General features: G+C 37.8%; 2 protein-coding genes and 1 long non-coding RNA gene across 9 annotated transcripts in view; 1 reads left to right on the top strand and 2 right to left on the bottom strand.

Moving 5' to 3' along the window:
* Positions 1-27,894, bottom strand: part of LOC311286325 (polymeric immunoglobulin receptor-like) — a 127,228-nt gene that overhangs the window by 73,452 nt on the left and 25,882 nt on the right. For 3 of the 7 annotated variants that reach the window (XM_084402483.1, XM_084402485.1, XM_084402489.1), the window contains exons 8-9: positions 27,836-27,889; positions 27,583-27,633 (exon numbers count right to left, since the gene is read on the bottom strand). In XM_084402483.1, coding sequence (XP_084258609.1) covers positions 27,583-27,633; positions 27,836-27,889 — 105 coding nt within the window. Of the gene's footprint in view, positions 1-23,608; positions 25,448-25,553; positions 25,601-25,748; positions 25,845-26,890; positions 26,939-27,020; positions 27,108-27,261; positions 27,295-27,582; positions 27,634-27,835; positions 27,890-27,894 lie in introns of those variants that run through there. The other 4 variants (XM_084402486.1, XM_084402487.1, XM_084402488.1 and 1 more) reach the window with 4 other exon arrangements.
* On the bottom strand, positions 324-11,605 carry LOC311286418 (polymeric immunoglobulin receptor-like). Its single transcript, XM_084402632.1, has 4 exons — positions 11,321-11,605; positions 10,908-11,222; positions 7,238-7,573; positions 324-1,087 (listed from the first exon to the last, which is right to left on the bottom strand). The coding sequence occupies exons 1-4, from the start codon at positions 11,370-11,372 to the stop codon at positions 933-935; spliced, it is 858 nt and encodes a 285-aa protein (XP_084258758.1). The 5' UTR covers positions 11,373-11,605; the 3' UTR covers positions 324-932.
* Positions 16,264-18,447, top strand: LOC311286470. The gene is made up of 3 exons (XR_014626570.1): positions 16,264-16,291; positions 17,728-17,835; positions 18,088-18,447. It is a non-coding gene; the product is annotated as an uncharacterized lncRNA (long non-coding RNA).

Below are 27,894 nucleotides of genomic sequence, written 5' to 3'. Positions count from 1 at the left end.
ACTGGAGTGGACATGGATGGAACAAGGGATCTGAGTTTCTGATCAATTTGAAAATCACGTCTCTTCAAGCAATCAATCATGGACTGGCCTAGATCTTGAATGGTGAGCTCCAACTGTTTCTTAGTTCTGTCACATTCCCGTGCCATACGGTAATTTGTTCTTTCTTCACTGATCTTGCACTTAGACTCAAACTCAGCATAAGGAACACAATCACTCACTCCCTGGATGCATTCTTCTAAGCGGCTTTCCAGTAAATTAATTCTTCCTGTTAGATGTTCTATTAATGATGTAACTGAGGTAAATGGGTTGTGACCTGGTATTTCGTCAGCTTCTGGAGGTGGTGGTGGTGGTAGTGGTAGATCATTTGGAATGTTGTCCTCATCCGGACTGTTATCCCTGATCCTTTCTTCCTCTTCCTCAGAGTCAATGTACAGTTCGCTGAAAGTATTGATCAGATCCTTGAGTGGCTCTCTCTGTGTAGTGAATGTCTCAGATGAGAAATCCAGTCTGGGCATTGACCCATCCCCCCCCAGAGCATCATGGTCTACCATACTGAGTAAAAATAACACTGATTAATAGCTGCAAATGTATAAGTTTGATGGTCCCTGTTCGGGCGCCATTCTATAACTGCCTCAACCGCGTTAAGTTTAAGACTGCTATAAGTCTGATTTTTAGGAAGGGAACCACCAACTTACTTTTACATAGCACTAAACTAAACCAGGTATAAATTACATGAATGAGTCAGGCAGTAAAATGTGTTTTTTGTCAGTTTATGTAAACCACCCAAAAATACAGTAGACCTGGGTGAATGTGGAAAACAAAACAAACAATGAGTACAGAATGAAAGAAAACCAACTGTTTTGATGTAAACAGGTTCAGCAGCATGGGGTATGGATCTGGAGTCAGTGCAACCACATAGCATGAGTCCAAAGTTACGTGAAAGCCTTATCTGGTATAGTCCATGGATACACAATATAGTCTGTTGAAGATGAAGATGGTGGTCTCGTTACAATCCTTGTGCATAAGATCCAAGCGATCCACAAGGTGAAGTAATGAAACAGTTTGTGAACGGAAATCCTCCTTTGATCTCCAATGAATGAATGACAGTAATATAAAGGTTAGTGGCTACAAAGAGTCCTTCTACAACAACAACAACAAAAAGATACAAACTTGACATTAGCAGTGCATCCAGTTAGCAAACACTCGTAAAGAACACAGAAAAAGTATGTGCAATGGCTACAAACTAATACAGAAACCACACCCAAAAATATGTAGAATAAATAAATCTTACTTTGATTGAGCTTGAAACCAAAGTTTCCCAATCAGGACTTAAAGTGGATTGAGGTAACACAACAGGTAAGCCATGCTTCCTCTGCCCAACAAATCTGACTTGTTCTACTACCCATGTGATTATATACCATCCACTAAAGCACCCTATCGCCTCTGGTGGAGTGTAGTAGTAGTACACAGGCCTGAGCCTGTTACACAGTGTCACACCTGAATGAATGGCTAATTATGCAGAGTCATTATGCAGAGTCAGTGGGACATTGTAATCTAAGGTGTAAACTACTCCTCCCCCTCGCATATTGGCTTTCCAAGCAAAACCTGTTTTACACCATTTAAATCACTGACTACGTTTACATGCAGCCAATATCCGGGATATGGTCGGGTTAAGGTCACTATTTGGGTTTCTGAAACATTCGGAATAACCCGTTTACATGCGTGAGCAGAGAGAGTTACTCCTGTATACATGGAATTTGTAATCAATTGGCAATATCCCGATGTAAACGGCGACGCACGGTTAGCGTCTGGACGTACGGACAACCTTAAGACGCAATATGCGTCATTTCCGATTCTTCTTCCTGTATCCAAAGACAACAACAACAGCAGCAGCACCCGGATAATGAATAGTTCGGGGCAGATAGCGATCGCCTTTGTTTGCGCTTTCCTCCTCGCTCCAAAAGTGTGGTGCTGTGCTGCGTCTCGCCATGTTTACCTCTACTTCTTGTTTACTTCCGGTATACTGCACGCGGGTTTTTGTATGCGCCGTCTCTACTCAAAAGACCAAGATTCCTTGCGAATAGAACATGCGCAGAACACAAATCAATGTTCCTTTTGATGGGGATATGCCGATACGCGTTTACATGACCAAATATTCGGGTTAGAAAAGGGGTACCCCAGGGATAATATCCGGGTTTTTAAAAACCGGGATATGAGCATATCCGGGTTTTTGCCGGTGTTTACATGGCTGTGCGCGACCGGGTTATTGCTAATATCCCGGTTTTGAACGGGTTATTGGCTGCATGTAAACGTAGTCAATGTATTTTTTTTTTGTGAATGATAAAGCAAGACTATTTTCACATAATTTTGAAGCTAGAACTCAAAGGGACAACATCCATTAGTCAAAAGTCTTGTGGACACATATTTAATATGTGTTTTGTGGTCTTAATTCAGCAACTTTCATTTAAATTTTTTCCAATAACCACGCATAAACATTATTCTCTTAAAAATACAAACATCTACATACACGTTGCTCGCATATTATGGTAGCCCTGTTTGTGCTATATAGAGTGAATTTACACCTTTGCCATTAACATGTTTATAAATAACTGAAAAAAGCACAAATGTCAGAGCATGTCAGAACATCTCAAGGACCCCAAAAACAGCTTGGTCCCCAGAGGGTTAAAGTCGCAAAGTGTTTACTTATATTTGTGTGCGTGCGTGTGTGTGTGTGTGAGGCACGGATGCGATCAAATAGTGGAAACATAAAAACATACTCCGTCATTTTGTTTATACAAGACATCATTCAAACTGCAAAGTCAAGTCAAGTCAAGTATATTTTGTATAGCGCTTTTCACAATACAGATTGTATCAAAGCAGCTTCACAGTATTAAATTAAAATAATACAACAAGGTTTGTTTCTAGTGGAATTTATAGATTGATCAAATTAAATATCCCCAAAATATCCCCAACATATCCTCAACTGAGCAAGCCAAAGGCAACAGTGGCAAGGAACCGAAAAACTCCATTTAGTGACCTAATGGTGTCCTAAAGCTCCATCAGGTGACCCAATGGAGAAAAAAAAAACCTTGGGAGAACCCAGGCTCAGTTGGGGGCCAGTTCTCCTCTGGCGTGAGGAGTGTTTAAGTTACTGTTTATTAAAAATAAGGAAAACAAATATATTAATCTGAAATGTAGCAAATTAATAAAAAATTCTTTTATTTGCAGTTGATTTCAGGCTGTGTGGCTTTAAGTCTGATTGACACATTGTCACATTAGCATAATGTTGGTTGATTAGGTGTGCCTAATCAAACACACCTGAACCAGCTGATCAATGTCTTCAGGATTACTAGAAAGCTACAGACACACAGCAAAATCCCCAGTGTTAAATTAACACTCCTCAGTGTTTATATGTGTCCACACTACAGGGTGTTAAAAATTAACACCGAAGCAGTGTTGAAGTTAATGAGATAATTAAGTGATTAATTAAGTGATTGGCCATTAGTGGTGACACCTGATGATAACAAGCAGAATCATTGATGGAAAGAGAAAAAACAATAACAGAAAAAAGAGAAACACAAGAACTACTGACTTCGAGTCATTACACATTGTTGCACTTATTATTACCAGTTTGACTTTATTTCTGTCATACATCGACAAAAGTTCTTGAGAGTCAACAGAAGTTTAGATGGTAATGTTTTATGGAATTTTTCTTTTCTAGTTACCATTATGGTGATCAGTGTTTGCTTTAGTTGGGCTCTTGACTCTTTTCATTTTTTAATATATGTTTTTCTTTGGTTGCTACAACTCTGTGTTTATAAAGCACATTTGTTACTGCAGGGCTACTAACCAGGGCTGAATTTCCAAAAGCATCTTAAACTTAACTTGATCGCAGACCAACTGCAACAAATGGTCTATACGATCAAATTAGGCTTGCAATGTTTTCAGGAAACACAGCCCAAGTCATAGTTTCTCTTGCCACAACACATATGCTCTATAAACACAGAGTTGGAGCAGCCAGAGAAATACCAATGTTACAAAGTAAAGGGTCAAGAGCCCAACTAAAGCAAACACTGACCACCATAATGGTGACATGAAACGAAACATTCCATAAAACATTACCATCTAAACTTCTGTTAAATCTGAATAAGACCGTGTGTAGATTTATGACAGAAATAAAGTCAAACTGGTAAAATAATAAGTGCAATAATGGCTCGAAGTCAGTAGTTCTTGTGTTTCTCTTTTCTGTTCTTGTTTCTCTTTCCTTCAGTGAGTCTGCTTGTTATCATCAGGTGTCACCACTAATGGCCAATCATCACTTAATTAATCACTTAATTATCTCATTAACTTCACCACTGCTTCAGTGTTAACTTAATTATCTCATTAACTTCAACACTGCTTCAGTGTTAATTTTTAACACCCTGTAGTGTGGACACATATAAACACTGAGGAGTGTTAATTTAACACTGGGGATTTTGCTGTGCAGGAGAGTTTATCAGGGTTGGAGCTAAACTCTGCAGGACAGTGGCCCTCCAGGACCGAGTTTGCCCATCCCTGCCGTATGAGAATGGTGTGATGTCACTGTGATTATGATCCCACGTGTTGACTGAGAAGGAAACATCTAAATGTGTCTGGTGTCGGGACATCTGCTAACAGTTTATCACTGCAAAGGTATTTCAGAATTCTTTTTACCCTTGAGCGAAGACAAAAAAGGATGTTGCAATGATTATACGAAGGCCGTAAAGCAGCTTTATAAAGACAATAGAGTCAGTATTCAGCTCAATTCTGTTCAGTGTTGATCCATTTCAACATCAGTGTGAATGTTCTAATGTATGATTAATTGCAAATAGCAAATTCGTATCCGATGATATCAAGTATGTGCCAAGACACGTCTTTTCAGTGCATAGCGATTTAAATTCAGATAAACTATTTCAGTGTATGAAAAAGAGCAGCAAGAATGTTGAAAAACATATTTTGTGCTACAAAAAAACAACTAAAAAGTGTGTCTGAAATGCAGAGGTGGAGATTCCAGGGGTCAGAAAGTAAAAGTCCTGCCATATATTTATTCCACCCATGAACTCATCACAGCAAAAACTCCAGTGTTAAATGAACTCTCCTGGGAGTTTATTTGGCTCCAGACTCAAGAGTGTTAAAGTTAATGAGATAATTAAGTGATTAATTTAGTGATGATTGAGCATTATTGAAGACACCTGATGTTAACAAGCAGAATCACTGAAGGAGAAAAATCACAATTTTAGACACCGTTATGGAGATTAGTGTTTGATTTAGTTGGGCAGTTGACCTTCAAATGATTATCTTTAGATTTTGTTTGGCTGTTGATCTGAGTTATTACTGCCAGATGAACAAAAAGAAAAGTTGATCAGGTGGTGTTGATTATATTTGAACATAATCATAATTTGATCTGAATCACTGAGCTCAATTAGAGCCTAATCTCTGACTTAAATGTATATTGGTCATTACAACATCACAGTAATTCTACAGATTAAGTTCCAGATTTTTCAGTATAATTCAAATTATTTCTTAAAAGTTGTTCTGATAAAGAAATAGAAAATCTTTCTTTAAGGCACACACAGACATCAAGATTCAGTGTATGAATCTCAACAATGGTGACAAAAAGAATATTCAATTAGGAAAACAAGACAATTCAGATCATAATTTATTCATACCGCAATGCATGATGGGAGCCATGGATGAGTTTTGATTGGTGGCACCCAGAATGCACTGCAACATGCTTTATTATTGTCACCATTGTTGAGATTCACAGGCTGATTCTTGGTGTCAGTGTGTCCAAATAATATAATTTTTCAAAGTCTTTTGATCAGAACAACTTTCAAGAAATCTTTCTGATTACATTGAAAATGATTAACATGGCATAATATTAGAATCACAGGCAGCTATAATCAACAAGGTAAACCTAACTCTCTAAATGAGTTTTATGATTCAGGTCAAATTATGATTACGTCAAAACATAACCAACACCACCTGATCAATGTTTCTCTTTGTTCATCTGAGAGTTGTAACCCAGATACAACAACCAAACAAAATCTAAAGTTATTAGTTTAAGGGTCAAGAGCCCAACTAAAGCAAACACTGATCACCATAATGGCAACTTAAAAAAGAGATTTTCTCCTTCAGTAATTCTGCTTGTTAACATCAGGTGTTTTCAATAATGCTCAATCATCACTCAAACAATTACTTAATTATCTCATTAACTTTAACACTCTTGAGTCTGGAGCCAAATAAACTCCCAGGAGAGTTCATTTAACACTGGAGTTTTTGCTGTGTGAGTTCATGGGTGGAATAAATATATGGCAGGACTTTTACTTTCTGACCCCTGGACTCTCCACCTCTGCTGAAATGACAGTAAGGTGAGGGTTATTTTTGCACATCTGTGAACAGAAATGCATTCTCTGTGCTAAACTAAAGCACAAGTTTTACTATGGTTTTGGTAGCTTCCTGTTATCTGTGGTTTTCATGTTCATCAGGCTGAATCTGCAGACTTTACCACAGCATGTTGCTTTAAAGGGACAGTTCACACAAAAATGAACACACTGCAAGAAAATAAGCTGCAGAGAACCGTGTGTGACTCAAGTATGATCTATACGGAACAAAAATATATGGGAATATACTTCAGAATATAATGTGATGTATTACATAATACATTTACATATATGGGAAACTAGTGCTTATTTTTTTCAATATACTGCAATATGTTAATACATATAAAGCATTTATAAATTAAGACAAAAAACAGCATTACATGTAATAATCAAAAAGTTTTATCATTTGTATACATGTTTTGCACATGCATATTCCCATATAAATGTGAATGTATATTCACTGTTCACACACACACATATAAACACACATTCATGAAATGAGTTACAACATATTTCTAGTTCCCAGCATGCTTTGCTTCTGACTGTTAAAGGAGAGTATGTTAAAATTAAGAGTTATTTAATGTGTTTTGCTCAATATTAATATAGGGGGAGATTTGTTAGTGTTTAATTTTCTATTATTTTGGAATTTAAAAAGATTTCTGGTATGTCTGAGTTTTTGTGGTCACCATTGTGCTGAAAGATATTTTACCTTGAGTCACATTCAGATGCAAAATGAGATTTATATGTTGATTTATTACATTATTAAAAGTCAAGAGGGATTTACATTCCTTATTTAGAGCTGTAAGGATTATTTAGTTAAACGAAACCAAACTCACCAGAAACATTCAGCTGAATCTCTTTAATGAAGGTTATGTGAGTAACTGATGGATGTGATCCGTATCTCTCCACTCCACATAAATAAACTCCACCGTCCGCTGCAGAAATATCTCTAATGGTCACAGTAAAATGATCTTCATGACTGTCAGACAGACTGAACTTCTCCTCAGATGATTGTGATGATCGTGAGCTCTTCAGAACATGGACAGGATCCTCGTTCAGTCTGTAGAAAACTTTGGTGTGTGTTTTAAACTTCTCATCATATTCACAGCGGAAAGTGATCGTCTTTTGTCCAAGATCCCCGTCCCGGATAACAGACGTCCCACAACGAGTCTCTGAAAATGATTTCAACAAAACCTTGTGACATGAACTTAAATCTAAAATATTATTAGTGTTATTAAAGGTGCACTAGGGAACTTTGTCCTCTCTATCGCCATCTCTGTGTGAAACATACAATGTCATGATCCTTGCAGTGTTTTTTTTTTTTGAATGTGTATTGTGGTTGTTTTTTACGGAGCCCGGGAAGTCACCTGTGGGGGAAAACAAAACAAAATCCGTGGCGACGGTTTTGAAATCCGTCCGCTCAGTTTATAAACCGTACTCACGAATTCTCAAACTGTTCCCTCGGTTTAACAAATCGTGCCCACAGATAAATAAACCGTACCCACGACTTTCTAATCCGCGCTCTCAGATTTGTAAACCGTGCCTTCAGTTTCTACAATCTGTACCCACAAATTCATAAACCGTGCCCACTCTTTCGCAATCCGTTCCCACAGGTTTGTAATCTGTACTCATGGATTTGTGGCTCACTCTCATTTTAGAAGAACACGTTGTTAACGAATCTTATTGTATATTGTTTTATTGAATATTAAGTGGAATACATCAAATTGACATATGTCTGCATACTAACAGTGATTCTCAATTGTAGGGGTATGGGTGGAATATACGATTTAATATGAATGACGTGCATCAAAATCTTTTGTTTATTTGTGATAATCTTAGCACTTTATTATTATTTTCTAACCTGTATTATGACTGATATTTGACGAATTGCTTTGTTCCTTTTTTGTAAGTTTTGGACAAAAGCGTCTTCTAAATATGTAGCCTAAAATGTAATAATAATAATAATTATTATTATTATTATTATTATTATTATTTGAGTTAATAACTATAAATGTGTTCACTTAAGACAGTAATATGTTTATCATAAAATAATTTATGAATGCTTTATTTTTAAGCAAAAATTATGCAAAAAATGTAGGCCTATTTTATCCAAAACTGTAAAAGGTTAGGTTATAGCCTATAATAATAAAGCATTGATAAATTATTTGATGACAAACATATTACTGTATTACTAAGTGAACTCATTTATAGTTAATTTATAACTCAAATAATAATAATAATAATAATTATTATTATTATTATTATTATTACATTTTAGGCTACATATTTAAAAGACGCTTTTGTCCAAAACTTACAAAAAAATTAACAAAGCAATTCGTCAAATATCAGTCATAATACAGGTTAGAAAATAATAATAAAGTGCTAAGATTATCACAAATAAACAAAAGATTGTAATGCACGCCATTCATATTAAATCGTATATTCCACCCCATACCCCTACAATTGAGAATCACTTTAAGCATGCATTCCACTTATTACACAATAAAACAATAAGATTCGTTAACAACGTGTTCTTCTAAAATGAGAGTGAGCCACAAATCCGTGAGTACAGATTACAAACCCGTGGGAACGGATTGTGAAAGCGTGGGAACGGATTGTGAATTTGTGGGTACAGATTGTAGAAACTGAAGGCACGGTTTACAAATCTGAGTGCGCGGATTAGAAACTCGTGGGTACGGTTTATTTATCTGTGGGCACGATTTGTTAAACCGAGGGAACAGTTTGAGAATTCGTGAGTACGGTTTATAAACTGAGCGGACGGATTTCAAAACCGTCGCCACGGATTGTTTTGTTTTCCCCCCACAGGTGACTTCCCGGGCTCCGTAGTTTTTAGGTATATTTATAGTTGCCTGAGATCAGAGTAGTGACATCCTACGTCAAGACATACTGACAGAAAAACACACATCTGAAAATGTAATCTGAACAGGGAAGTTACATTATTTTTCTTTTTACAGATGAAACATGAACATGCAAAGAAGAATGACATACAACATAAAACTGACATATTTTCCTGCATAATCAAACCTGGCAGTTCGAACTAGGGCTGCACGATATTGGAAAAAAATTACATTGCGATATTTTTTTTCCCAACGATATATATCGCGATATTGCGAGCCATCAATCCAGGCTAAAGTCAATAATTACCATTCCATGTTATTAATAATTTCACTAATAAGCAAGCTTCATTACAAGTAAAAAAAAAGGCCACTTAATATTTTATTCCAGAAACATATTTCTCTCAGAATTCGGTGAACGTTCTTCACAGGACCTATTAACGTTCTTCAGGTTCTAGGACCCGAAAAATTATGTTTTCTGTGCTGATTCAGTGACGCGTTCATGTAAACGGCACCTATAACCAGCAAAAGTAATGATTAATAATATGTAAAATATTGCAATGTGACATTTTAATTGTTTATTAATAAACAAGTGTTTTCTGTAAAGATTAAGTTGACAATACTGACTCGCGATCTTCGCAGCAGTGATCGGGAGAAATGCACTTTTCATACAGATTAGGCTATTATTATTATTTTTTTAATGGTTCTGTTTAAAAGTAGAGATTTCTATTTTATTATTATTATTATTATTATTATTATTATTATTAGGTGTGTGAGGCGAGTAGGCTACCTTTCATGCTGAGTTGCGGTTCATGGATGATAGTTTATAATCTCCAGTTCAGGCGCTGGCTGCTATTTAATATTTATTTATTAAATCCAGGAAATTGGATAATGAAATACTGATTAAAATTAAGATACAATTAATACGAAACGAAATTCGTTTTAAAGAAAGGCTTTGTGCTTTCTGTTTGAGGTATCTGTGAAAGTTTTAAAGCAGTCTTTTACTGCCGCTTTCATAACGGTCGCGTCCTTAATAACATTGTTTTTTCCTCATAAATGCGAACACGAAAAATAAACGACTTAAAAAAAAAAAAAACATCCACAACTTTATAACACTCCAGCAAAGTAGCCTACCTCTTTTTGGTCAACATCCTCCTTTTTGTAGACGAAATAGGCTAGTCCCAAATAGCTGACTGAATTTTGACTTTTTTGCGGCGGATCCTCTTCGTAGCGCATTTTTAGCTATAGGATTGCCAGTGAATGTTGGCTGTGAGCGGTGAGCTGCGGCACAGCGAACCAATCACTGTGCAGGCACGCGGAACGCGTATGTCACCCCAGCAAAAAGCCATACAACAATCTCGTGTTTACTGTGTGCTACTAACGTTACCCTTCACATCGCATGTTCCGGCGATGTGACTATCGCTCATTCGCACATCGCGATGTCGATGTTAAAACAGAATATCGTTCAGCCCTAGTTCGAACTATGGATTATTATTATAATCTGACCATTATGAATCAGTGTAAGGCATGGAGACTGTTTTGAATTTTTTTTCAGTAATTATTATTTTTTTTTTACTCAAAATCTTCCGTACTGCACCTTTAATACTATGATAAATAATTACTGTAGGAAGTTATAAAGTGTCACACGTACCTTTCTTCTCCACTAACGTAACATCATGACTCCATGTCTGATTGTTTCCACATGCATATTCCCCATAATCCTCTCTGTTGAGGTTCCTGATAAACACTGTGAAGAATCTGCTGTTTCCATCATCATACAGAGCGAATCTCCCGTTATAAACCCATCGACTCTGAACATCAGTACTGATGCCCATCTTACAGCTCCTGTCTCTGCAGAAATACTTCACTTTATGTTGATCATCAGTCTTTCTCTGGTTCTTGTACATGCACTTGAACATTAAACTCCCTCCAGTGCATCCAAACACACTGAAACAAAGTACTTGACCTGCCAAACACAAGTTCATTTGCTCTGGGTTATTATATATCATCAATCTGGGTAATATAGTATATTATTTGACCCAGACTGAGCAGTGAAGAACTGACCTGAGATCAGGCAGAGGGTGATGAAGATGAAGAGGATGATGGCAGCCTTCATTCCAGATTGACTTCAGTCTCAGATATCCAGAGAAAAACCAGATCCGATCCCGATCCAGTGAAAGCAAGAACTGATCAAATGTGTTCCTTGAATGCGATGTAAGTCACTATCATTAGAAGTACACAGATCCTCCGTCAGTCTTTCTCACGTTTCTTCTTCCTTATTCTCTAACGGTTCCACCCAGATCTGCACTGTTAACAGGGCGGAGAGTGTTCAGATGTGTGTGAAATGTATATATGTGAAAGACAAGCAGAGAAACACAGATGACAGAGGACACATCCGTATATTAATATAAACATATACATTAAGTGTGTGTAGGGTGTGTAGGGTGTGTAGGGTGTGTAGGGTGTAAAGACTTCATCCTGCATTCATCATGAAAACCACAGAGAAACTGATGTGTGTGAAACGGTTTTAGTAGAAGAGATCATACAGAAACACTGTGAGAATCTAATGTGCTTTAGATGTTGTGAAAGATCTCTAAGAGATTACTCCTGATATAAGAGCACTTCTAGGCCTGGTTTCACAGACAGGGTTTAGATTAGGCCACGATTAGGTTAAATTAGGACATTTAAGTAGCTTTTATAAACGTGCCTTAAAAAAAAGAAAGAAAAACAACACTGCTGATGTGCATCTCGAGACAAAACAACAAAAGTGACATATTTTAAGATATGCCAGTGCAAGTTTCATTAAAAACAAGGCATTTTAGTCTGGGACTAGGCTTAAGGCTTGTCTTAAGAATGGGGGAAGTGTCATTTGCATGTCATTTATTACGATCTATTTGTGGATCCCACATTATTTCACTTCTGCTTTCAGAGGAAATAAAAATCTCCCACATCTTCTTGTAAACATTTTCTCTTGACCCACATTGAAGGTTTAAGGCCATTGCAGAAGCATTTCTGATGTTTATGATTGTCTCATGTCTCATTCATGTCTATTTTTTTTTAAATATAGATAAACTTATGTCCCTTTCACACATATCCACCTTATTTTGTGAGGCAATAAGCTATTTTATAGCTGTTATAGGCAAATGGTTTAAAGAACAACAAAGTGCAGTAAATGGTAAAACTAGTCACACTGTGTTAACGAGATAAAATGCCATGATATCGCATAAAGTTTGCAATATCAAGCAGCATAACAGACAGATTTTGTAGAGCTAGAATAACTGGAAGCACATGAGACTCATAACGTAAGAGCAGAATAGCCATTTCTAACTTGGTTAACTTAGAAATGGCTATTCTGCTCTTGCGTTAAAATAAGGTGTATAAAACCATATATATGTATAAACATATATATGACACATTCGACCGCTCCAGACATGTCCCGCACCCGCCATCTTAGAACGGTCAACGTGTCGACACTCACAGTAAGAATCAGTGATGCTACACCATCATACAAACACCCAAGATTTAAACTCTCGAAGAAATGGGATAATATTTCACGCGTGAGAATATGTTGGTTTGTGTTTGTATATGTATTAACTCAATATTACAGTGGTTTAAACTTAAGTTGTGTTAGCTGACGCCTTCGCCTTGTTGTATTGTGTTAGTTTAACAAAATTATCTGCTGAGGTCTGTTGCAGATATAGATATTCATCTATAGACTGGCTTTTGACAATTCCAAAATGGCGGCCATTTTACGCATAGAGGCCCATAGAAATAGTTGCTAATGAGGAATCTATATACAGTATATACTGTGGGGAGAACAAGTATTTGATACACTGCCGATTTTGCAGGTTTTCCCACTTACAAAGCATGTAGAAGTCCATAAAAATCCATAAAATCACATTGTATGATTTTTAAGAAATTAATTTGCATTTTATTGCACTTTGTTAATTTCACGAGTTAACACTTACAAATAAGTCAGATAAGTCAGAGTCACCTGCCTCTCAGGTGGTAGGCTGGGGATGGTCATACATGATGTACTTCTGTGGAAGTGGAGGAGAATGGTATAACCGCTAAAGTGGAAGCAAGAAAATACAAGAGTAGATGACACTGCTGCGGCAGTGGACCAAACTTGCTTTTTAACTTGCTTTTAAATATCAAAAACAATTTTGGACATAGAATTGAGCTCCTGCGGGAGCGGTGTAGATGACACTGCTGCGGCAGTGGAGCAAGTTTAGATGGAGTAACGGAGCTCCTGCGGGAGTAGAGGAGATGACACTGCTGCGGCAGTGGAGAAAGTTTAGATGGAGTAACGGAGCTCCTGCGGGAGTAGAGGAGATGACACTGCTGCGGCAGTGGAGAAAGTTTAGATGGAGTAACGGAGCTCCTGCGGGAGTAGAGGAGATGACACTGCTGCGGCAGTGGAGAAAGTTTAGATGGAGTAACGGAGCTCCTGCGGGAGTAGAGGAGATGACACTGCTGCGGCAGTGGAGAAAGTTTAGATGGAGTAACGGAGCTCCTGCGGGAGTGGTGTAGATGACACTGCTGCGGCAGTGGAGAAAGTTTAGATGGAGTAACGGAGCTCCTGCGGGAGTGGTGTAGATGACACTGCTGCGGCAGTTGAGCAAGTTTGGATGGAGTAACGGAGCTCCTGCGGGAGCGGTGTAGATGACACTGCTGCGGCAGTTGAGCAAGTTTGGATGGAGTAACGGAGCTCCTGCGGGAGTGGTGTAGATGACACTGCTGCGGCAGTTGAGCAAGTTTGGATGGAGTAACGGAGCTCCTGCGGGAGCGGTGTAGATGACACTGCTGCGGCAGTGGAGAAAGTTTAGATGGAGTAACGGAGCTCCTGCGGGAGCGGTGTAGATGACACTGCTGCGGCAGTGGAGAAAGTTTAGATGGAGTAACGGAGCTCCTGCGGGAGTAGAGGAGATGACACTGCTGCGGCAGTGGAGAAAGTTTAGATGGAGTAACGGAGCTCCTGCGGGAGTGGTGTAGATGACACTGCTGCGGCAGTGGAGAAAGTTTAGATGGAGTAACGGAGCTCCTGCGGGAGCGGTGTAGATGACACTGCTGCGGCAGTTGAGCAAGTTTGGATGGAGTAACGGAGCTCCTGCGTAATTCTCCCTCTCACAGAGAATGCCTTGCCAGTCCGTGGATGTGAAAAGGAATTACCCATAATCATCGCATTACAATTCACGCAACTCCTACAAGGGAAATTGCCCGGATCAAGGGCTGTAAGCCAATTGGTAGGCGGAGTATAAGAATCAGCTCTAACTAACATATCTCTCAAGTTACGCGACCTCTTATAAGCAAAAAGCGGAAGGTTTTGAAAAGACTGGCCGATCTGGGTGTGTCACTAGATAAAATATGCCAATGTTTATTCACTATTGATTTAATCTTACCCGAAAGAGGAGAAAATGTCGTAGATAAGACAACTCGATTATCTGAAATAGCTATTTTTTTCTTAAAAAGTGATTCTCGTTCAATGTCACGTACCCTATCCAAACTAGAATCGAGATTCGTATTATCGTAACCTTTAGAAAGGAAATGGTCATATACTACTTTCAACTGGTTTTCAAATTCTTCATCAGTACTACAAATCCGCCTTATACGCAAAAACTGACTATACAGAAGGCTTTTTTTCATAGATGGAGGATGATAGCTTTTAGAATGTAAAAAATTATTTTTATCTGTGGATTTACGAAAAACTGTCGTCTGTAGAGTCTGTCCAGTAGATCTAAAAACCTTTACGTCAAGAAACGATATAGAAGACATACTGTATTCCAATGAAAATCGTATAGAGTCAAGTCTAGAATTTAAGAATTCATGAAATTGATTAAGTTCTTCAACTGTTCCACTAAAAATGAAAAACACATCATCAATATATCGAAACCAACATTTCAAACAGTGATGGAAAATGTTACTAGGAGAATACACAAAGTCTGCTTCAAATTTGCCCATGAACAAGTTTGCATAATTAGGGGCAAATGGAGATCCCATTGCCGTACCTTTCACTTGATGATAAAAGCCGTTCTCAAATTTGAAACAGTTCATGGTCAGCACTGTGTGTGCCAGATCCCACAAAAACTTTGTTGGAGGCTTATCAACATCTCTAGATTTTAAATAATGTTCCAAAGCACATAAACCTAAATCGTGTGGAATGTTAGTATACAGGCTAGTTACATCCATAGTGCATAACAAATCTTCATCTGATGTATGAACATTCATCAGTTTACTCAAAAAATCAGTAGTGTCCCTTAAATATGAGGGTAATGTCCAGACAATTGGCTTAATGTACCAGTCTACATACTGAGAAATAGGTTCAGTTAGGGATTGGCAACCGGCCACGATTGGACGGCCTGGAATAGTTCCTTCACATTTTTTGTGGATTTTCGGCAAGGTGTAAAAAACCGGTCGTACTGGATGAGTTTGTAATAAAAAATCGAATTCCTCCTTAGTGATGTAATTGTCTAATTCGCCACCAGTCAAAGTTCTTTTTATCATATTAAAAAAGTGACTCGTAGGATCACAAGTAAGGGAGGAATAGAATTCCTGATCTCCGAGTTGATTCAAAATTTCGTTGCGGTATGAATCTTTGTCTTGTATTACAACTGCACCACCTTTGTCGGCAGGCTTAATCACAATCAAAACATCTTCACTAAGACCCCCCAAAGCTTCACGCTCTCTGATCGAAAGGGTCGGGTAAAAATGTCTATCTCCATCCAGGGGGCATAAATGTACTTTTCTCTTCTCCAAATGTTCCTTAGGATAAGTTCTGACTGAGAGCAAAGGACTAGTTCCACAGGAAAAAAATGACTTCAATTTAATTGACCTAAAAAATTTGGGTCCATTTTTACCCGACCCTTTCGGGGATATTTGTACTAGGGAGCGCTACCTTCTTCAACGAGAGGCCTTTTGGATTTATACACTTCAAACAGTATACCCTAATGGTTTAAATGAAGAGTTGCCTTTAAATTGTTTTTTGTGAAACCATGTAATTTGAAATTGACAAATATCACCACTGCAACTGCTCAGGTAACAAAACACACTGACGAACGCTGAACAATTAAAGCTTTACTCAATTTAACATAACATCACAAGCAACAGTACCATATTTACCTTTGGTTATTCTGGATTACTATTCTGATCTTGAAAAACATTTGTTTATTCTGAATTGGCCAATGGCTAAGATTGTGTTTTAATAAATAATAATACATTTTAATAAATCCGCGGCGCCAAGCAACGGCCCAGGACCTTATTCAAAATCCTGCCGCGACACAGAGCGCCATTTACATCGTTTTATATTAAATTTACATTATATTTGTCTCAAATCATCGTAAATGCCTTCTCTCTGACAAACACAGTCACACAGCCGTCTCTGAATCAATCAGACTCTTTCCATGTCCCAGGTCTGAGGAGCGCTTACACCCGTCTCTCTGACAAACACAGTCACACAGCCGTCTCTGAACCAATCAGACTCCTTCCCTGTCCCAGGTCTGAGGAGCGCTTACACCCGTCTCTCTGACAAACACAGTCACACAGCCGTCTCTGAATCAATCAGACTCTATCCCTGTCCCAGGTCTGAGGAGCGCTTACACCCGTCTCTCTGACAAACACAGTCACACAGCCGTCTCTGAATCAATCAGACTCTTTCCATGTCCCAGGTCTGAGGAGCGCTTACACCCGTCTCTCTGACAAACACAGTCACACAGCCGTCTCTGAACCAATCAGACTCCTTCCCTGTCCCAGGTCTGAGGAGCGCTTACACCCGTCTCTCTGACAAACACAGTCACACAGCCGTCTCTGAACCAATCAGACTCTATCCCTGTCCCAGGTCTGAGGAGCGCTTACACCCGTCTCTCTGACAAACACAGTCACACAGCCGTCTCTGAACCAATCAGACTCCTTCCCTGTCCCAGGTCTGAGGAGCGCTTACACCCGTCTCTCTGACAAACACAGTCACACAGCCGTCTCTGAACCAATCAGACTCCTTCCCTGTCCCAGGTCTGAGGAGCGCTTACACCCGTCTCTCTGACAAACACAGTCACACAGCCGTCTCTGAATCAATCAGACTCTTTCCATGTCCCAGGTCTGAGGAGCGCTTACACCCGTCTCTCTGACAAACACAGTCACACAGCCGTCTCTGAATCAATCAGACTCTTTCCATGTCCCAGGTCTGAGGAGCGCTTACATCCGTCTCTCTGACAAACACAGTCACACAACCGTCTCTGAACCAATCAGACTCCTTCCCTGTCCCAGGTCTGAGGAGCGCTTACATCCGTCTCTCTGACAAACACTGGAGTTAGAGACACATGTCATGCACTTGACTTCCTTATTCCCGTCCGTCTCCGCACTCGTTCTCCCGCTGCAGACTTTGCATTATCTTGCCACTAATAGTTTGTGTGATTTTTAAATGTATTTGTCTTTTATCTAAAAACGCTTTTCTCTCTGTTCTGTCTCTCTCATCTCAGGTGATCCTAAACTATCTATTCTTTGATTATGACCTGGAGAAAGCTGTTGCAGAACCCAGAGTTCAGACCCAGATGAACGAGACAAATGTAGACGATTATTTTGATATGGTAGGATATCAACAAAAGTTTGTCATCTAAATACAGCTTTCCTGTAGCTCAAGCAGTAGAGCGTTGGTGCCTGCAATGCCAAGGTCATGGGTTTGATTCCCAGGGAAAGCTAGAACTGATAAGAATATAAATGTGTACCTTCAAATGCAATGGAATTTGCTTTGGATAAAAGCGTCTGCCAAATGCCTACATCTAAAATAGATTCACAAAGTGAGAAATATAAAAATGTTCTCTCTGTGTTTATGAATTCAGGGTGTAATTAAAGGCTTGAAGGAGAAGAATCATGAAATCTGTGTAAATACTGAATTAACAGCAGTCCAGGCGGTTGTGCGAGAGGGGGACAAACTCTGTGCTGAATCTGACAAGAGCAATGGCGGTCGTCCTGCTGGATACTGAGAACTGCTCCTGCGCTCACGCTGATGTTGTCAAATGTGTGTTTGATCCAGCAAAAGTAAGACCGTTGTCTAGTGACAGATTCAGACTTGTTTGTTGGGGTGTTTTATGGGTGCCAATAAATCTTGAGCAGGCAACGTGCAAAAAGCTGTTCATGACATTGTTTCAGCCATCCTGCATTATGATATCACACAGCTCATATAAATACTGCAAATATTCATATTATTCCAGCTTGTACATTTTTTTATTTATCTATTACTATCATTAGCATTTTGATATCTGCTATATACTCTCTCTCTCTCTCTCTCTCTCTCTCTCTCTCTTTCTCTCTCTCTCTATATATATACTCTAAATATACAGTACACTCAAAAAATACACATTTTCCCTGTTGTAAGCTTTACCGAAAAGAGGTTGAAAGTTGCATTGTCTTTTAATGTATTTTGATTGAGCTGTTTCTAATCAATAAAGTATGCAGTGATCATAAGCCTGATGAGAGTTGTTCTGTCAATGTAAATTTGGTGAGCAAGTGCAGAAATGGATGAACACAATGCAGTATGTCATGTTGTGCACACTGTAAGAACTGATGTTCCTGCTAAAACAAAACGCACCCTGCAATAAAGCCATAAAATGCACCCTGGACAGCAGATAGCAAAGATAGAGCACAGAACCTTGTCCTGCCCAAACTTATCTCCTTGTCCCTTTGTTTGACTTCAACTCATCCCCCCTCTCACTCCTCAAGTCACTGAAAGTTCATTAAGAATGTCTATATATCACACATGATGTATCTTGTGAGTATGTTGTTTTTCCTTTTCATGTTTGGTATCATTTTAAGTGTCTCCTTGGTAAAAGCGATTGGTAAAATGGTCTTAATTTCATTGCAGTCATTGGTTTAATGAGAAAGATTGAGAACTTAGGAGAATCCTGTATCTCCTCTCTGACTGATATCTCTTTACGATATCTCCTGAAACCAGGTGCTACCCCCCTGGGGTACATGGATTGGCCCAAACAACATTGGCCCAAACAACCAAACAAGCTAAACAATATTTGTATAACCCCTTTTGTTCTCCTCTGGGTATTTAAGGATGGGTGTCAGAGCAGTCTTTGGGACTCTTTACCAGGATCATCCCCCATACAGTGCTGTTTCAGTGTATTCCTGTTGGAAAGCCCTCACAGCAAAAACTCCAGCGTTAAATTAACACTCCTGGGAGTGTATATGAGTCCACACTCAAGAGTGTAAAGTGTTAAAATATGAGTGTTAAATTAACACTCAAGAGTGTTAAAGTTAATGAGATTATTAAGTGATTAATTGAGTGATGATTGATCATTATTATCATTATCATTATTATTGATTATTATCGTGTCACTGACGCTAGTAGAGTGAAAGAGCGCTCAGTCCGGAAAGAGTACACGCAACGGAGAGTGTTTCCAACATAACATGTCTTTATTATCAATTTTTCCAGGTAAGCTGACAATAATTAGTCATCTAGTAAGACACAACAGTATTATGTGTTAATAGAACTAGTTTGTGTAGAATGTTTGCACCTGAAATGGCGGGCGATAGTAAAATATCGTAATTTTACTATCTTACTATTTTATCGTAATCAAGGAGAGTGTGTTTAGTTAAAGAGTGTACACTTTTAGTTTTTAGTTTTTTTTCTGAACATGACTGACCGTATCGCTTGAGAAGACCTTTATTCATCGGCTAGGTCGTGTGGAGTCCTCTGAAGCTGCTTAAATACGCATTTGGACCGTTCGTTAATAGAGAAAAATCTTTGAATGGTTTCCTCCAAAACTTTAATTTCTCTTCGGCTGAGGAAAGAAAGTCATCTTGTACAGCCTCGAGTGAGTAAACAATCCGAAAACGTTCACTTTTGAGCTAACAATTCCTTTATGAGCATGTGTAAAGAAGGGGATGATTGAGTTTTATCTCAACTTTTTGCCCTTTCTGAGGCCTTTCTGGAAAAGATTCTGATTTGTGGATTACACTGTAAACATTTTCTAACCTCCCTAACTCAAAATTTTCTAGTGACTGATAACATCTACATTTTTCAATTGGCCCAAGTGAAATTCTGTACATTTAATTTTATAATTTACAGAATTTCACTTGGGCCAATTGAAAAATGTAGATGTTATCAGTCACTAGAAAATTTTGAGTTAGGGAGGTTAGAAAATGTTTACAGTGTATGGGTGATTGGGACACACACTAACACAGGGTTAGTTGTAACACACTTGTTTTAAATGCTTCCACACATGCCAGCAGGACGAAACTTAGTGTATTTATTACCATATCAACACTAAATAGAGAAAAAATCTTTGGAAGATATCACTGAACATTTATTAAACAATTGCAAAAGTAGTTAATTTTTCATCTCTGTTTTTTGTGTTCATTTAAAATTAGAAAAATCTGATATTATTTTTATCTTATATCTTAGGGCTGGACGATATGGCCAAAATTTATATCACGATATATTTCTTAATTTCGGTCGATACGATATAATTCTGATATCGATATGAACAATATAAAAGCCTCAGGAAAAACTGCGAAGAACGCCCACAATGAATGTCCTGTTCCTACAAACTTCTGAAAAATGTATTTGCTAAGTCTCTGAAACCTCCTCCTATAAAACTATATAATATTTTAGAAATACAAATGGTACAAATAAATTATAGTTAATATTTTATTTGTATCTAGCCTTCATACAAACAAGAAATGTGAAATCACGTCAAATAATAATAGTAAGACTCAACTTATTAATATTAACATCTTTAACTTTAAACTATAGGCTAACATAGGTTGATTATATTATTCCTATAGATTGAAAAATGTGCTTCAGCCAGGATAAAGAATGTGAAAAGTGCTCAAAGTTGCTGCAGAAAAAAAAAAGTGAGCAACAACAAAAACACATTACTGCCCAGTGGGCATTTGATGTCAAATTGATGTCAAAATTACGTCAAGAAATTGGTCAAAAATGAAAGTCAAATTGACGTCAAAGTGTCGATGTCAATTTGACGTCAAGAGTTTGACCTCTGCTGATGTCATTTTGCCAAACAAAAAGGTGAAACGCATGGCCATACACTTATTACCAGCTTCACTTACACTAACCAGATTTACTTTATTTAATTTCCAGTTTAATGAAATTATATTTTGTATTGTAAAGTCACCATGATGGTGGTTAGCGTTTGCTTTAGTTGTGCTCTTGACCCTTCACTCTTTAATATAAAAATTTCTCTGGCTGCTATAACTGTGTGTTTATAAAGCACAATTGTTGTAGCTAAAAAAGCCATCAGAAACTGAGATCAGGAGATGTTGGCTGTTTATTGATGAAATCATCATGTAATTGCCGGAATCCCTGATCATGTTCAGTGTCTAATGCTTTGATTATATGGGACTTGGGGTTTAAAAGCGGTTTTATTCATGATATTAGTAATTTGATTCTACAGCATATTTAGTAGTGTTGTTTATCAAATAATATACTTGGTTTTTAGTAACTATTTAGTGCTCAAAACCCTGTCATCTATGGCAGTACTTAGACGCACACAGACATCAAGAAACAGCGTATGAATCTCAACAATGGTGACAATCAAACAAAATATCCAGATAATCAGATCAACTCCAGCTGCATAATGTATTAATGCTGGGAGATATGGGTGAGTTTTGATTGGTGGTACCCAGCATGCACTGCAGCATGAAGTATTTCATTGATTGTCACCATTGTTGAGAGTCATACACTGATTCTTGATAGCTAAGTAATAATGTTAAGTTTAATGCATTAAATGTTTTTAAAATCCTGTATTAATTTAAAAAAAAATTATTCTCATGCTGTTAAATTAAATGGCTTCTATTATAATACAACATTAAAATCACAAGTCCTATATAACCAAAGATTAGACACTGAATAAGATCAGCGATTCAGGCAATTACATGATGATATTGTCATCATCTTCAATAAACCGCCAACATCTCCTGATCTCAGTTTCTCATGGCTTTTTTTTAGCTACAACAGTTGTGCTTTATAAACACACAGTTATAGCAGCCAGAGAAAAAAATTATATTAAAGAGTCAAGGGTCAAGAGCACAACTAAAGCAAACGCTAACCACCATCATGGTGTCATCAAAATATGTTTAATATATTTTAAACTATTTAAATATTATATTTATTTAAACTGGAAATTAAATAAAGTAAATCTGGTTAGTTTAAGTGAAGCTGGTGATAAGTGTACGGCCATTCATTTCACCTTTTTGTTTGGCAAAATGACATCAGCAGAGGTCAAATCTTGACATCAAATTGACATCAACACTTTGACGTCAATTTGACTTTCATTTTTGACCTATTTCTTGACGTAATTTTGACATCAAGATGCCCGCTGGGTTTATCAGTTTTCACTTTCACAAGTCAAAGCAATTCATCATTACTCAAGATTTAACAGTTGAAATGACTACGGCCTTAATTTAATGCAGCAAAAATTATTTTACAGTGTAGGCTACTACACAGCAAAATCCCCAGTGTTAAATTAACACTCCTCAGTGTTTATATGTGTCCACACTACAGGGTGTTAAAAATTAACACCGAAGCAGTGTTGAAGTTAATGAGATAATTAAGTTAACACTGAAGCAGTGTTGAAGTTAATGAGATAATTAAGTGATTTATTAAGTGATGATTGGCCATTAGTGGTGACACCTGATGATAACAAGCAGAATCATTGACGGAAAGAGAAAAAACAATAACAGAAAAAAAGAGAAACACAAGAACTACTGACTTCGAGTCATTACACATTGTTGCACTTATTACCAGTTTGACTTTATTTCTGTCATACATCGACAAAAGTTCTTGAGAGTCAACAGAAGTTTAGACGGTAATGTTTTATGGAATTTTTCTTTTCAAGTTACCATTATGGTGATCAGTGTTTGCTTTAGTTGGGCTCTTGACCCTTTTTATTTTTTAATATATGTTTTTCTTTGGTTGCTACAACTCTGTGTTTATAAAGCACATTTGTTACTGCAAGAGAAAACATGACCTGCTCACAATATGTTTGGATGATAATGACATTATCATCATGTAGTGTCCTGATTCACTGATGTCATTCAGACTCTAAATTTTTGACTATATGCATCATGTCTCGTTTTAGTATTGGTGATTATAGCTCTGAGATTCTATAGTTTGAGATCCAACAGCGATATCAAAAATTTTGAAAATACTTTGAGCAAAGAAGTTATTGTGTTTAAACACACAGACATCAAGAATCAGCATATGAATCTCAACAATGGTGACAATAAACAAACTAGTGACAAACAGATCAACTCTGAACATCACAAAACAAGCTACTAAAGTCAGAACTGGATACCAGAGTGATCAATGAAAACGGCAGCGGGATTGCATAAATATACATTTATTCAGCAGAGACTTTTATTGAAAATGATGAGAATAATAAAAACATATTGCTAAATCAAAGCAGAACACAAGCACAATCATTAATACAAGTTACTAACAGTATTTTAATTTGTTCTCCTGAAGATTGAAATGTATTCTGCTGCTCAGTATTGGCAAGTTACTTTATTTTTTAAAGTAATGTAATTAAATTTTTAAAATATCTATTACTGCCTTTCAGGCACTTCACTTGAGTTTCACATTTCTAAAATACATTTAAATCTCAGTGGAGAAGGCTTGTAAATGAGGCTTATTTTCCTCTGCATGATAGACATCCCCTTAAAACACTGACATTTATGACATCAAGTACATTTATAATCGTTATGAATATTGTCTTGCTCTTCCTCCGAGCTGATGCGCTCATCACACACTGGCTTATTGCTCACAACATAATGTGTCACTTTTGGTAAACTGATGCTTACAAAGATTAAAGATTCTGTCATCAGTTTAACATTTCAGGAGAAGTCAATGTTTCCTTCTGTCTCTGAGAGAAACATTTCAGCTTCTTTCCCAACAGTGACCTGTAGGTGTCACAACTGATCCATAACCTGCTCTAATAACTGATCCATAACCTGTTCAAATAACTGATCCATAACCTGTTCAAATAACTGATCCATAACCTGTTCAAATAACTGATCCATAACCTGTTCTAATAACTGATCCATACCCTGTTCAAATAACTGATCCATAACCTGTTCTAATAACTGATCCATAACCTGTTCTAATAACTGATCCATAACCTGATGTAATAACTGATCCATAACCTGTTCAAATAACTGATCCATAACCGGTTCTAATAACTGATCCATAACCTGTTCAAATAACTGATCCATAACCTGTTCTAATAACTGATCCATACCCTGTTCAAATAACTGATCCATAACCTGATCTAATAACTGATCCATAACCTGTTCAAATAACTGATCCATAACCTGTTCTAATAACTGATCCATAACCTGTTCAAATAACTGATCCATAACCTGTTCAAATAACTGATCCATAACCTGTTCTAATAACTGATCCATAACCTGTTCAAATAACTGATCCATAACCTGTTCTAATAACTGATCCATAACCTGTTCTAATAACTGATCATAACCTGTTCAATGACACTGAATTATTGCACGTGGCTCAGTCATTATTCTCAGTGACTGATGATTCTAGATTTGAGTAAAACTCTAATGGTAAGTATAGTTTGGTGTGTTGCTGTGTTTGACAGATGCATATTCAGAGTGAATCTCGTTCTTGCTGAAGGAGACTGTAGCGTCACTGAGAGACTCTTCATGCTTCTGGAAACTGACAGATGCGTAAAGGACCCTGTCAGAGGGGATTGTGGGTAACTGGACTGATGAGTAAAGTGGATTCTGTGTATCAGAGGGGATTGTGGGTAACTGGACTGATGAGTAAAGTAGATTCTGTGAATCAGAGGGGATTGTGGGTAACTGGCCTGTCGAGAAAAGTGGATTCTGTGTATCAGAGGGGATTGTGGGTAACTGGCCTATTGAGTAAAGTGGATTCTGTGAATCAGAGGGGATTGTGGGTAACTGGACTGACGAGTAAAGTGGATTCTGTGTATCAGAGGGGATTGTGGGTAACTGGACTGATGAGTAAAGTGGATTCTGTGAATCAGAGGGGATTGTGAACTGGACTGATGAGTAAAGTGGATTCTGTATATCAGAGGGGATTGTGGGTAACTGGACTGATGAGTAAAGTAGATTCTGTGAATCAGAGGGGATTGTGGGTAACTGGACTGTCGAATATAGAGGAGTTGATGTGGGATCTGAGTCTTGAACCTGTAAGAGAAGCCAAATCCCCCAAACATGAAGTCTCAGTTTAAAGGTACAGCAAACATGCCCACTTATCTGACATCATGAAGCACAGATCAGCTCTGAAACTCACCATTTCATGATCTCCGGTCTCTCTTCTGTCTGATGATGAAATGATGCCTGTGTGAACAAGAGCCACATCTGAGACTGAGAAAATGAGAGATAATTTAACTGTGTGTGTATTTCTGAACAGCAGAGGGCGACACACTCAGATGTACTATGTGCAGTGTTTTGTGTGTGTGTGTGTGTGTGTGTGTGTGTGTCTCACCATGTTTACAGCTGTATTTTATTTTGAGCAACATGAGCACTAAACACACAGCCAGCAGGATCAAACCCACAGAAACCACAACTATCACAGAGGAACCTGAAATCACACAAAGGGATTTTCATGGAGAAACAAGGTGAGACTATGACATCATGTAAGAGTATTCTTAAAGGAGAACTCCGGTCAATTTTAACATTGAGCTCATTTTTTTGTACATTTGAGTGCTGTCAATACAGAGAACAACGACAAAAATCGGTGTTGCCTACACCGAGTTATTCTATTTTTAAAATTTGCACCCTATTGACTTCAATGGGGCAAGTAGTAAGCCTGCTTTTTAGCCTCTTAACATCCTTTAAGTGTCATTACAAGTGCACAGAAAATGTGAGTGATTCCTTCCGAGTGAACACGGGTGGATCTGACTGCAGTAGATGTTAGAGATATTAATAAAAATGAAGTTAATTCAGCCAGCGCTCATACCTTTGTTTACATCCTGTTTTCGGTGGAAGGCCATAGTAATCGATTGTCGAGTTCACGCGCGTGATCATAGGTAACTAAGCAACAGTGGAGACTCAGACTGTCAGCCCAGCCGATGACGGTGCTGTGTGGTGTTCTGAGAATATCAGATCTGATGGATAGTTCATCCGAATCAGATGTTGAACACACAGAGGATTTTTTTGAACTCGACAATCGATTACTATGGCCTTCCACCGAAAACAAGATGTAAACAAAGGTATGAGCGCTGGCTGAATTAACTTCATTTTTATTAATATCTCTAACATCTACTGCAGTCAGATCCACCCGTGTTCACTCGGAAGGAATCACTCACATTTTCTGTGCACTTGTAATGACACTTAAAGGATGTTAAGAGGCTAAAAAGCAGGCTTACTACTTGCCCCATTGAAGTCAATAGGGTGCAAATTTTAAAAATAGAATAACTCGGTGTAGGCAACACCGATTTTTGTCGTTGTTCTCTGTATTGACAGCACTCCAAATGTACAAAAAAATGAGCTCAATGTTAAAATTGACCGGAGTTCTCCTTTAAGGTGAGATTGTTACGTTCAACTACATTCTTACACATGCTGTACATTAAATGCTTGTTTATATCATGAGATAACTTTGAACTCAAAATGCGAAACGAATAATACCAGACTTATCCTGGGATGTTTTTCTTTCAGGGTCAGGTGACGTTGTTTCTAAAAATACACAGCCATCTTTATCTTTATATCATATGATCACTTTCAACTCAAACTGAGCAATGGATCTGTTGGATCTTACCAGACTTTCCTTCATCCTGGGATGTCGTTGTTTCTGAAGATACACAACCATAGAGTGTATTGGTTAAACCAAATAGAGAAACAGGATCTGTCAAAAAAAAATCACACAAAGGGATTTTCACGGAGAAACAAGGTGAGACTAAGACATCATGTACGAGTATTCTTACACATGCTGTACATCCATCACTTCATCATAAGATCACTTTCAACTCAAACTGAGCAACAGATCTGTTGGATCTTACCAGACTTTCCTTCATCCTGGGATGTCGTTGTTTCTGAAAATACACAATCATAGAGCGCCGATGGTCAAATTTATTAGAGGAACAAATTCAGTCATTATTTACTCAGATCATCTGTGGAACACAAATGCGATTGTTTTAAGAATATTTTCTGTACATTGAAAGCAGACAGCAACTAGTTAAGCTCAAATCACACAGGGATTTTCATGGAGAAACAAGGTGATGCTGTGACATTCATTTACAAGCGTTCTCACACATGCTGTACTTCAAATGCTTGCTTATATCATGAGATATCTTTGAACTCAAAATGAGAACAGATCATACCAGACTTTCCTTTATCCTGGGATTCTCTTTTAGTGTCAGGTGACATTGTTTCTAAAAAATATACAACCAGGTTAAACCAAATAGAGAAACAGGATCTGTCAAGAAATCTCACAAAGGGATTGTTACAGTAAAACAAGGTGAGACTAAGACATCATGTACGAGTATTCATACACATGCTGTACATCCATCACTCATCTTTATATCATAAGATCACTTTCAACTCAAACTGAGCAACAGATCTGTTGGATCTTACCAGACTTTTCTTTATCCAGGGATGTTTCTCTTTTAGGGTTAGGTGACGTTGTTTCTGAA

This window comes from Rutilus rutilus (genome assembly GCF_951802725.1).
Source record: "Rutilus rutilus genome assembly, chromosome: 2".
Lineage (NCBI taxonomy): Eukaryota > Metazoa > Chordata > Actinopteri > Cypriniformes > Leuciscidae > Rutilus > Rutilus rutilus.
This window is presented reverse-complemented; position numbering and strand designations above follow the sequence as displayed.

What these genes read in the sequence shown, in the direction of transcription:
- LOC311286418 (XM_084402632.1), bottom strand. Translation starts at nt 11,372, where the DNA reads ATGAAGGCTGCCATCATCCTCTTCATCTTCATCACCCTCTGCCTGATC. An exon ending in CACCCTCTGCCTGATCTCAG is followed by an intron (nt 11,223 to 11,320) that starts GTCAGTTCTTCA and finishes TGTGTTTGGCAG; the next exon opens with GTCAAGTACTTTGTTTCAGT. An exon ending in TACGTTAGTGGAGAAGAAAG is followed by an intron (nt 7,574 to 10,907) that starts GTACGTGTGACA and finishes AATCATTTTCAG; the next exon opens with AGACTCGTTGTGGGACGTCT.